Source organism: Carassius auratus, chromosome 17 (assembly GCF_003368295.1).
Source record: "Carassius auratus strain Wakin chromosome 17, ASM336829v1, whole genome shotgun sequence".
Taxonomy (NCBI): domain Eukaryota; kingdom Metazoa; phylum Chordata; class Actinopteri; order Cypriniformes; family Cyprinidae; genus Carassius; species Carassius auratus.
This window is the reverse complement of record NC_039259.1, coordinates 17,018,105-17,030,517: the sequence shown is the minus strand read 5'-3', so window position 1 is coordinate 17,030,517 and position 12,413 is coordinate 17,018,105. Positions and strand designations below refer to the sequence as shown.

The 12,413-nt window shown below is 42.2% G+C and overlaps 1 protein-coding gene across 1 annotated transcript; it reads left to right on the top strand.

The window, feature by feature from the left end:
- The first annotated feature begins 4,525 nt into the window (after window positions 1-4,525).
- Window positions 4,526-11,600, top strand: LOC113117867 (uncharacterized). The gene is made up of 3 exons (XM_026286789.1): window positions 4,526-4,746; window positions 4,961-11,131; window positions 11,265-11,600. Exon 2 carries the CDS (start codon window positions 5,193-5,195, stop codon window positions 11,094-11,096), a length of 5,904 nt encoding a protein of 1,967 aa, XP_026142574.1. The 5' UTR covers window positions 4,526-4,746; window positions 4,961-5,192; the 3' UTR covers window positions 11,097-11,131; window positions 11,265-11,600.
- The last annotated feature ends 813 nt before the right edge of the window (window positions 11,601-12,413 follow it).

The window sequence follows — 12,413 nt, the reverse complement described above, 5'->3', positions numbered from 1 at the left end:
TGCCTTTAACCAGGTATTACAGTGACTTTAGATTTATTTATTTTTACAATGTTTAATAGCTGCTGGAGATCACAAATTGGATTCAAGATTAAATGAGTTTAATCTTCTTCAGTTTTTTTTTTTTCATTTAGTACAGGCTTTGTATTTATTTTTGCAATTGATTGGACATAGGCCTTATTCATCTGAGCTTATGCACCTCAGTTTTTAAATGAAAAGAAAATAAAAAAAGAGAGAGAAAAAAAATAATGGATAATTCTGGTAATGTTTACTCAATATATATTTCAATGAAAAAATGAAAAAATTAATAAATGTAATTTAAACACACACACACAATTATTATTGTTTTTATTATTTACTTATAAGACTAAATATGAGCAATGCGTTTACATTATTATATTTAGATGATTATCTTATTATAGGAGATCTGAAATGAGAGAATCTTATTTTCTATAGATCCCTCTCAGATGAATCTGCAGGGGAGAGGCTCTTAGATTTATGGAGCACTTAATTCGGCAGCTGGAGAATCGATAAACAAGACATAGGGGCCAGCCCTAAGTTGATAACTCCGAAATGCTGATATATCATAACACACCTTGTGGAGGCAGGATGAGTTGCTCATTCATTTTTAGACATGTAGCCTTGATACTGGAATGGCAATGTTTCTCAAAGCCCATTTAGATCAGAGTCAGCAGGAGGAGGAGATCCTGTGGATGATTTACTAAACAAACTTCCACTATACTAACTTGGCATGATATGAGTTTAAACCACAGCATCGTTAAAAATACTGCAGAGTACATTATGCAACTCTGCACTAACAGCTGAACACATCTGTCATGGTGTAAGACAACCTAGACCTTATATTCCATCTGAACAATAGCTCCATTTCAAGTAGAAGATTGTACTATGTCTTTCTGTGGCCTAAGCGCAATGGAGTAATGGGGTACAGACCATTGCTGGAGAAGGTTCTGCTCTGGCGGCTGAAATTGATTTGTTGCAAATGGCGAGAAATGGATGGAAGTGTCTCGCCAGAGTAAATGGCAGGCGACTGCCAGCTCAGAGCTTAGATTAACCCATATCTCTTTTGCATTGTGAGACTGTCCTCGTATTCACAGTCCATTAAAGTCAGCTGCTCCACAGGTTCATCATGCCTATTGAGAATACAGACATTTTAGGGGCCTTACACTCAGAGCATTTTATACATAATGCATTGGAGCCTGAGAAACCAGGAGTAGACTTAAAGTATGATTGTACCTTTGGAACTTGCTAAAAGCAGACTGAAAAATGTATAAAATAAGATAAAACACACATATATATATACAATTACGGTTTATAATGTTTTCAAAAGAAATCTCTTATTCTGTATTATTAAATAACTGCAATATTGTGATTTTTTTAATAAATATTTTCCACACACACTACAGGCCCGATTTACTAACAGCTTGAGCCAGTGCAAACAATCTTTTGCCGTTAAAATAGTAGTGTCAGGATTTACTGAAAACGCGCAGGGAAGAATTAGTTTTGAAAAGGCGTGGACACTGGATACTGCATTTATAGGAGTTTCCCTTTCAGACACAAATTTATGGGAGAATGTAATAAAGACAGATTTTATTCTTCCTGGAAGGTTTTCCACTAAATGTGGGAACTTGGCTACAGAGATTTGCTACAATTTACACCATCAGTGAGGCACTCCAGTTTATTCCAAACATGTTGGTGTATGGCTGAAATAACCAAACACAAACATATTACATAAAAGGGAGTGTCCACATACTTTTTGCCCATGCAGTGTATGTAGATGTGTCTGCCATCAAAACCAGTTAAGCTGTAAAGAAAATAGTTAGCATTGAACCTTTCAGCTCAATTGCACAGAGGACGCCGGCTAACGATCGCTGTCCTTAAATAGGAGATGGACCTTGCCTTTAGAAAGTGTGATACATTAATGCCTTGACATACATTTGCACTAAACACAGTAAACCTTATCAAACAACTTGACCGTCTGCAGTCAGACATGTTGTGTCTGGCTGAGGCAAATTGAGCTGTGCTATCAAGACTTCAGTCTCATTTAAATGCAGAGTCTCCACAGTGTGGTCACTTACCTAAGAGAAGTGGCATCAAATTCTGAAGCACCCTTTTATCCTCGAGTGCCTCCTGGGCTGTTTCTCTTAATGGGAATCATCGCACTACAGAGTTGCATGAAGACCTCTACAGACAAGTGCAGCAAACTCTCCAAATGAACCAGAAAGAGATTTAGAGAAATAGTCTCCTTGTATTCCACGGGGGCTCGGTACGAATCATTGATGCTTGTCTGTGCTCTTGTCAAGGGACTTGGAGATGCAGTTCTACCTGCAGCAAGTGAAATACAATCACAAGGGCAGCGTGGCAGACAGAATACAGATGCGTGTGCTGAGGGCCCACATCATTTATCTTAGAAACCATAATGCCTTTGGAATAGGGTTGAAAGGTATCTTGTGTTGTCTTGAGTGCGCTGTTAAGCTAATGAAAGGATTCAAATCACTAAACAATACTTATAATTAATGACTCAAATAGTTATTTTATCTGTCCCTCAAGATATGCTTCATAGGAAACAATATGCGATCAGAGAGATTACGGTGCCTGTTGGCTCTTATTTTTCAAAGGCTGCAAATTCTAAAGGATATGCAAAGGAATATATGCATACCTTCTGCAGCCATTATAAAAACTATATGAAGCAACTGACCAATCAGAATTAGGTGTTCAAGAGAGCCATGTAATGAGTTTAAGATGTGCAGCTGAGCACTTAAATTATAGCTTGCAAAAACATATTTGGTTTTGACCTCTATGGAGCAAATTTCTCACCTTTCTCTTCCCTGCACACATTGTGCTAACAATAAACATGTTGTATTGAATTCTTTAAATTACATTCAGTGATGAAAACAAATATATAAATAATTTCATATGTAAAATGCACATGCTGTTATGCATTACATTATGATTTCAAAGGCAATGGCCTTGTCCAGTGGATGTGATCTCCTTATATTATGATAAATTAAAGCCCAGCTGCAGCCAGGAGATTTAATTAAGATTCAGCATTCACCTTCGGCAAAGGTAGCTTTGTTACTTAGTTCCAATTAAAGTGGTTGGTTGGGGCAAGCCTTGCATTGCCGCTTATTCAGATATCCTTTGTTTACCCTCAGCGGGCAAACATACCAGAAACAAATCATAAGTTTCCATATTCAGACCTTTTGGGAATTACAAGGCATTCTGGTAGAGATAGAGACTGGCAGGATGCATGAAAAAGAAAAACAACAACAACTGGTATTCAAATTGATATAATCTGAATTCTGAAAGTAAAACTTTAAAGCTGGTGGTGTCAGTGCATGAACACTTTCAAGTATGGATCTGATAAGGTAAATGTTATTTTTGTGAGTAACAGAAAATGTATGCTGTTAGAATTGTTTTCAGAATTTTTTTTTTTTTTCATTTCAAAGGTCAAGCAGTAAGATAAGATTTACATCTAACAGTTTTTTAAGCATTGTTTACAACAGTTTTTGTCATGTTATCTAAGAAGTGATAATGAATTTGCAATATTTGTATTATACCTGATAATTCAAAGCATTCTAAACCAGAAAAGGTTCTCTAGGGTTGGATCCATCTGTTCTTCGCCATCACACCCACTCACTCTCTGCTGAGGGAAACACAATGCAGAAAAATGCTAATTCTTCTATCCTGAATTAGCCATTAGCAAGGGAAAATTACTAAAGCCTGTTTTTTGGATTTCTTGCAGAAGTCTGTTGGATCTTGACCAGATCATGGAAACGTGTCAGTCCAATAACATTAGAACTGCAACACAATGAGAAACGATGCCCTCAGACACCCAATTAAAAGTGTGCAGACGCCGCAAACACCTGGCAGGTAACCACATAACATCTTCAGATTACCCAGCATCTGAAATGAACTACCTCTGCCAATTCATTTTATAACATTAAATCACAATTAACCGCATACAGGCTGTACAATTAACCATCACTAAGCACCAAATACAAGTAAAGGTTAAGGTTGATGTATATATATGAATCTCTCCAGTTGGAAGGTAACTTAAAAAAAACTGCTTAAAAAAAAATTAAGCAATTCTAACAATGTCTAAGAATATACTATGGTTTAGCATGATTATCATATCAGAAATACATAAATACTTCATCAGTGATTTGGAGCAGTACGCAGTAAATTCCCTGTACAAACTCTTATCTTTGCAAGTGCTATGAGTTTGAGTCGCTCAGAATATGCATTTCAAAATACAACATGCACCAAACTATGGAAGGATTCCAGATAATTTTTTAAAGGAATTTCAAATTGTACTTTTAAAACTGCGTTTTTCATATGTGGATGCATAAATTGTGACATAATCCAAACGCAATTGCAAATCTTGCACAGTGACTGACAAAATTCAAATGGAAAAGCATAGTCCCTTTGTAACTGTGTTTCCCATGTGTCACGAGTTATGAACATGTCATATTTGCAGGTGCATCTCAAAAAATATGAATATTGTCATGCCACTTAAAGGAAAATAATAATAAAAGGCTTTTGTTTTGGGTTTTAACAATGTAGTGTAATATGTTTATCTTTGTAACTGTAGTGACGCGCTACTGCGCACGTCACGAATCAGGAAGTTGATCGCTATGCGATAGTCAATCGCAACAGCCTGCAATCTCTCTCAGTCACCTGTTTCTCCAGCGATCGCGTTTTTCCTTTCCCTTTGCTAAAGCAACGTCTGTGAGTATTTCTTATCATGCAATATTAGGATAATGTCTATTTTTATCTTTGTGAGACTATTGAGAAGGCTAAGTTTGCTTTATGTTATTACTGCTGATTGTTTACTAGCTCGATTTTGTTTATCATATACATCACCGCTGTGTAGATAATCCGTTCTGTTTTCTCTGTATTTGGATCTAATATTAATATACATCTCATTTGCATTGTATTACAGTTTCACAATATTCCCAGTAAATTTTATGGAGATTAATCATCTGTGTCCTGGAGTTTTCTTGGGAGTGTTTAAGCTGAATGGAGCGTAGTCCATGACAGTGAAAAGACGGCGACACAGCTAATGAGGGACACAAGGATCGCTTTTTCACGGAGCAATTTAATGCCAAGAGAAGTGGCCAACGCTACAGCATTACAGTGTGCTTCTCATGTTATTGACACCGGAGTGAGTCACGATGTCACAACGAAGCAACAGTAAAAAAGGCAATGAAGATATCCAGTCAGAGACTGTGCGTTCAAGAAGCAGTCGTGCATCTGGTACATCGTCCAGCTCGAAGATTAGTATGGCTGTCGCCATGGCAAAGGCAAAGGCCGAAGCAGCGCAAGCTAGAGCAGCACACACGCAGAAAGAAATCGAACTTAAAGTAGAGCAAGCTCGTGTTCAAGCCAATCTTGATGCATTAAATGAGGAGAAAGAAAAGGATGCTGCCATAGCAGAGGCAAATGCTCTTGTTGCCGGATTACAAGATATGGGTTTTGAAGTATGCAGTAAGGCTAGCAGCCAGGTTCCTCAATCGGTCAAAGACCAGCGAGTCGCCGCTTATGTGTCAGCACAAGCCAGCCTATGCAGCAAAGGTTTATCGGTAAGAAGAGGTAGTGACTATACTTCACCAACGCTGCATCCTCCACATTCTCAAACTAATGATGCAATCATCTCAACGCCTCACCCACTCAGCACGAGTCAAAATCAAGCTGCTGCTTCTGCAGACACTATGCCACATCAAGTTTATCAAGCTCCTCAGACCAGTGGAGTGCCGCTACAACAAAGCTACAATCCAGCGTTTAACACTTTCTCAGTTCTTCAGCGTGATGAAAGTCGCTTGCAACAGAACGTCAAATCGGATCCCTCCCCTCCTGCGCGCGCACATGTTCACAAGACACCTTATGAAGCTAGCTATGATCATTCTACTTCCACTGGAGATCTCATCAAATACCTAGCTCGTAGCAGCCTGGTGACTTCAGGTTTATCCGCATATGACGATCAGCCAATTAACTATTGGGCCTGGAAAACATCGTTCCTGAATGCTATAACCGATCTAGACCTGTCGGCTGCAGGAGAACTTGACCTCCTCACCAGGTATCTAGGAAAAGAGTCAACAGAGCAAGTAAGAAGAATTAAAACTGTCAACATTAAGGATCCAGTCATTGGATTGCGCATGGCATGGGAACGCCTTGACAAAGTATATGGATCACCAGAGGCCGTCGAGCAGGCTTTGTTCAACAAGCTAGAAAACTTCCCGAAGGTTACGATGAAGGATCCACGAGGACTCAGGGATCTAGCCGACCTGTTATCGGAGCTTCAAGCAGCCAAAGAAGATAACTATCTTGCAGGCTTATCGTATTTGGATACCTCCAGAGGTATTAGGCCTATTATCGAGAAACTACCATACAACATGCAAGAAAAGTGGCTTTACCTTGGAGCAAAATACAAACAGGAACATTTGGTTAGTTTTCCACCTTTCTCCGTGTTTGTAGACTTCATCACCATGGAGGCAAGGGCTCGCACTGACCCAAGTTTTAACTTCTTCACGGAAGCCACAGTGGAGAGAAAGAGTAAATGGGAGAAACCTACTAAGACACCAGTATACGTTCACAAGACGCAGGTCTCAGGGGTTTCTAAGGCAGAATATGGAGAAAGTACAGAACGTATTGATCCCAACAAACACTGCCCCCTGCACAAGAAGCCTCATCCTCTGAGGAAGTGCAGAGGCTTTCGCGAGAAGAGCATAAATGATCGTAAACATCTTTTGAAAGAGCATCATATCTGCTTTCGCTGTTGCTCCTCCACAGACCACATAGCAAAGGACTGCACCGCTGAAATAAAATGTACAGAGTGTGGGAGTGTGGCTCATGTGACAGCACTTCACCCCTACTCACCTACCTGGAAATCTAAGGCATTCCCTTCCACTTCAGAGGATGGTGGGGAGGAGGACAAAGCAGAAATCAGAGAGGTTAAGTCGACGTGCACTCAAGTATGTGGTGAAGGATTGAGCGCTAGGACATGTGCTAAGATCTGCCTTGTTAATGTGTTCCCCAATGGCTGCAAGAATGAGTCTAAGAGAATGTACGCCATACTAGACGAACAGAGCAATCGCTCCCTAGCACGGTCGGAGTTCTTTGAGATTTTTAAGATCTCTGGAAATTCCTACTCATACACCCTCAAGACCTGTGCAGGGTGTTCAGAGACGGCGGGAAGGAGAGCCAGTGGTTATACTGTGGAGTCGGTGGACAAGAAAATTGGCATTCGTTTACCTACACTCCTGGAGTGCAACCAAATCCCTAACGTTCGCACTGAGATTCCTACGCCGGAAGCAGCCTACCATCAAGCCCACCTAAAGCGTATCGCTGATAAGATTCCGCCTTTAGATCCGGACGCCAAAATTCTCCTCTTACTGGGGAGAGACATCTTACAAGTACACAAGGTCCGAGAACAGATTAGCGGCCCAGGTGATGCACCGTTTGCGCAAAGGCTTGATCTAGGATGGGTCATCATTGGTGATGTGTGCCTTGGAGGTGCTCACAGAACACAAGAGGTGAGAAGCTACAAAACAGCCATTTTCGAGAACGGCCGTACGAGTTATCTCCAACCATGTAACAACCAGATCAAAATAAAAGAGGTATTTGAGCAAGCGTTTAGACCTCAGCATCATTCAGCACCAATCTCCATCAGTGGTTCCATGACGCTCAGTGGAGACTGCTTAGGGCAAACTGTCTTCGCTCGTTCTCCCGATGATCATAGACTCGCTGCATCCATGGAGGATCTAGAGTTTCTGAAGATAATGGAAGCCGAGTGTTTTCAGGACAGTTCTGGAAGTTGGGTCGCACCTTTACCCTTTCGGTTGCCGAGACAGCGGCTGCCCAACAACAGGAAGCAGGTTTTTGACCGTTTTGTCTCGCTCCAGCGCTCACTGGACAAACGACCACAGATGAAAGCCGATTTCCTAGAGTTTATGGAGAAGATGTTCAAGAAGCCACACGCTGAAGTTGCTCCACCAGTACAGCCTGGACAAGAGTGTTGGTACTTACCCCTGTTTGGTGTGTATCATCCAAGGAAACCAGATAGGATTCGTGTGGTCTTCGACAGTAGTGCATCATGTGAAGGAGTGTCGCTCAACGATGTCTTGCTAACTGGTCCCAACCTTAATAATAGCCTGTTAGGTGTCCTTATGAGGTTCAGGAAGGAACAGGTGGCGATCACTGCCGACATCGAGCAGATGTTCCACTGCTTTGTAGTCAAGGAAGACCATCGTGACTTTCTTCGCTTTCTGTGGTACAGGGACAATGACCCTACCTCCGACATCATTGATTACAGAATGCGGGTGCACCTTTTTGGGAATAGTCCCTCGCCTGCCGTTGCAGTGTATGGTCTGCGACGGGCAGCTAAGAAAGCAGAAGCAGACTATGGTAGTGATGCAAGAAGATTCATCGAACGCGAGTTCTATGTTGACGATGCTCTGAAGTCCTTCAGCACAGAGGAAGAGGCCGTCAGCGTCCTAGGGCGAGCACAGAAGATGCTTGCAACTTCTAACCTCAGGCTACACAAAATTGCTTCAAACCGAATGGCAGTTATCGAAGCATTTCCATTTGAAGATCGCACCAAGGACATCAACAGCTTAGATCTTTTCGTTGATGATTTGCCAATACAACGTAGCCTTGGATTGCTCTGGAACATGCGCACAGATACATTCATGTTTCGAATCGAAGATGACCAGAGGCCATTCACTCGTAGAGGAGTGCTTTCGACTGTGAACAGCCTCTACGATCCTCTAGGATTCCTCGCACCCATCACGGTCCATGGAAGACTGATACTCAGAGAGCTAACTAAGCAAGCAGAGGATTGGGACACACCTCTTCCCAAAGACATGGAGACTGAATGGACTAGATGGAAACGATCGCTCCAAGATCTGGAGGGACTCCAAATACCACGTCCTTATACGTCATTCTCCACTGCAGGTGCTCTAAGAAGAGAGCTTTATGTCTTTGCAGATGCATCGGTAAAGGCAATAGCAGCCGTAGCCTACATCAAGGTGACAAGCCACCAGGAACAGACTGAGATTGGCTTTGTCTTCGGGAAAGCAAAGTTGGCACCTCAGCCCGATCTAACCATTCCAAGGCTTGAGCTTTGTGCGGCTGTACTCGCCATCGAGATCGCTGAGATGATAGTTTCAGAGATGGACACTATGTTTGACAACATCGTCTACTACACAGATAGCAAGGTTGTATTGGGATACATCCAGAACCAGTCGAGAAGATTCTATGTCTACGTACACAACAGGATCCAAAGAATCCGTCAGTCACCTTGTTCTGGCCTTTGGAAGTACGTCCCAACACACCTAAACCCAGCCGACATTGGATCAAGAACTGTGACTTCAGACTTGCTTAGCAGCACAACTTGGCTCAAAGGTCCAGCCTTTCTTCATGATGCGTCTTTGCATTCACCTGAGATTCAAGAAGCTTACGACCTTATCGACCCTGACGCTGACTCTGAAGTGCGTCCCCAGGTGGTGGCAAGCTTCACTCGTGTTACTAAAGATGTGATACATCCACAACGCTTCGAACGTTTCTCCAAGTTCAGCACTCTCCTTACAGCCGTAGCTCGCCTCATTCATGTGGCTCGTTCCTTCGCTCACTCTATCCAGGATGAATGTCAAGGGTGGCATGTCTGTCGACCTACAGAGGAAGAATTGTTGAAAGCCAAAGTGTGTATTGTGAAGAGTGTCCAGAACGAGTACTATTCAGAGGAGCTTAAGTGTATTAACTCAGGATCCAACCTTCCACTAAATAGCAGCCTTTGGAAGTTGCACCCCATCTTAGACCAAAACCAACTTCTTAGAGTAGGAGGTCGAATTGAGCAATCGGATCTGAGTATAGATGAGGTTCATCCCATCATCATTCCTGGCCGGCATCATCTAGCTACTCTGATTGTGTCTCACTATCACGACGCAGTGAAACACCAGGGAAGACATCTGACCGAAGGTGCCATTCGAACAGCAGGATTTTGGCTAGTGGGAGCTAAACGCTGCATTAGTAGTTTACTTCACAAATGCGTCACTTGTAGGAAACTGAGAGGCAAAATGGAACATCAGCAGATGGCAGCTCTGCCAGCAGAACGGGTACAAGTAGCACCTCCTTTCACTTATGTAGGTGTCGACGTTTTTGGACCCTGGGAGATCGTTTCACGTCGTACAAGAGGAGGAGTCTTCAACTCTAAACGATGGGCTGTGATGTTCTCTTGTATGTGTTCGAGGGCAGTTCACATCGAGGTGATTGAAGCCATGGGTACCAGCAGTTTTATCAATGCCTTGAGGAGATTCTTTGCTATCAGGGGCCCCGCAAAGCAGATACGTTCCGACTGCGGAACTAACTTCATCGGCGCGTCGCGTGAATTAGAAATGGACCTGTCGAATCCTGGTTTCAAACGAGTAGAGGAGTACTTGAACACCCAGAACTGCACCTGGGTATTCAACCCACCCCACGCATCTCACATGGGTGGGGCTTGGGAACGGATGATCGGCATTGCCCGTCGTATTCTGGATTGCATGTTGCTTGAGCAGAAAAGGTCTCATCTTTCACATGAAGTCCTGACAACCCTCATGGCCGAAGTAACAGCGATCATGAATGCCAGACCACTCATTCCAGTCTCGTCAGATCCGGAATCGCCTCTCATCCTCACCCCAGCGATGCTCCTAACTCTCAAGCTAGGCTCTGCGCCTCCTCCTCCATCAGGAAGCTTTCAAGAAGCGCATCTCATCAGAGTACAATGGAAACAAGTTCAGAGCCTAGCAGACATGTTTTGGAACAAATGGAAACATGAATACCTCAAAACATTACAGCTTCGGTACAAGTGGCAAGGAAAGAGGCCGAACCTTCAAGAAGGAGATGTGGTTCTCTTGAAAGACAATCAAGCTAAGAGAAATCAATGGCCGGTCGGTCTCATCACGAAAACCTTTCCAGAAGAGGATGGATTAGTTCGGAAAGTTCAAGTGGAAATTGTTAAAGATGGAGCCAGAAAGGCCTTTTCTCGGCCTGTTACAGAAGTAGTTTTGCTTCTTTCTTCAAAGTCTGATTCTGTCAATTGATGTGGGCTCTTCAAAGACCCCAGGTGGGGAGTGTCATGCCACTTAAAGGAAAATAATAATAAAAGGCTTTTGTTTTGGGTTTTAACAATGTAGTGTAATATGTTTATCTTTGTAACTGTAGTGACGCGCTACTGCGCACGTCACGAATCAGGAAGTTGATCGCTATGCGATAGTCAATCGCAACAGCCTGCAATCTCTCTCAGTCACCTGTTTCTCCAGCGATCGCGTTTTTCCTTTCCCTTTGCTAAAGCAACGTCTGTGAGTATTTCTTATCATGCAATATTAGGATAATGTCTATTTTTATCTTTGTGAGACTATTGAGAAGGCTAAGTTTGCTTTATGTTATTACTGCTGATTGTTTACTAGCTCGATTTTGTTTATCATATACATCACCGCTGTGTAGATAATCCGTTCTGTTTTCTCTGTATTTGGATCTAATATTAATATACATCTCATTTGCATTGTATTACAGTTTCACAATATTCCCAGTAAATTTTATGGAGATTAATCATCTGTGTCCTGGAGTTTTCTTGGGAGTGTTTAAGCTGAATGGAGCGTAGTCCATGACAAATATCATGAAAAAAGGTTAAAAAAGCTAACTTTCTTATATGATAGATTCATTGCACACAAACTGAAATATTTTAAGTTTATTCAGTTTTTTTGTTTTAATTCTGATAGTTACGACTTAAGGCTTGGGGGAAAAAAAATTAGTATCTAAAAAAAATTGAATATTCCATTTTGAGCTTGATTACTGACTACTGACTTGACAGTTGTCCAGAAGACAATCGTCAACACCCTCCACAAGGAGGGTAAGCCACAGAAGGTCACTGCTGAAAGGGCTGGCTGTTCACAGAGTGCTGTATCAAAATATATTCATATAAAGTTGACTGTAATGAAAAAGTGCGGTAGGAAAAGGTACAAAAGCAACAGGGTTGACCACAGCCTTGGGAAAACTGTCAGGAAAAGCCGATTCAAGAACTTTTGAGAGCTTCACAAGGAGTGAACTGAAGTCAGTGCATCAAGAGTCACCACCATTTCATTTGGAAATAAAGGTCTGGAGTCTGGAGGAAGACTGGAGAGGCACAGAATCCAAAGTACAGTGTTAAGTTTCCGAAGTCAGTGATGATTTTGGGTACCGTGACGCCCGCTGGTGTTGGTCTATTGTGTCTTTTCAAGTCCAAAGTCAATGCAGCCATCTACCAGAAGATTTTGGAGCAGTTTATGCTCATATCTGCTGACAAGCTTTATGTAGATGCAGATTTCATTTTGCAGCAGGACTTTTAGCACCTGCCCACAGTCCCAAAACCACTTCCAAGT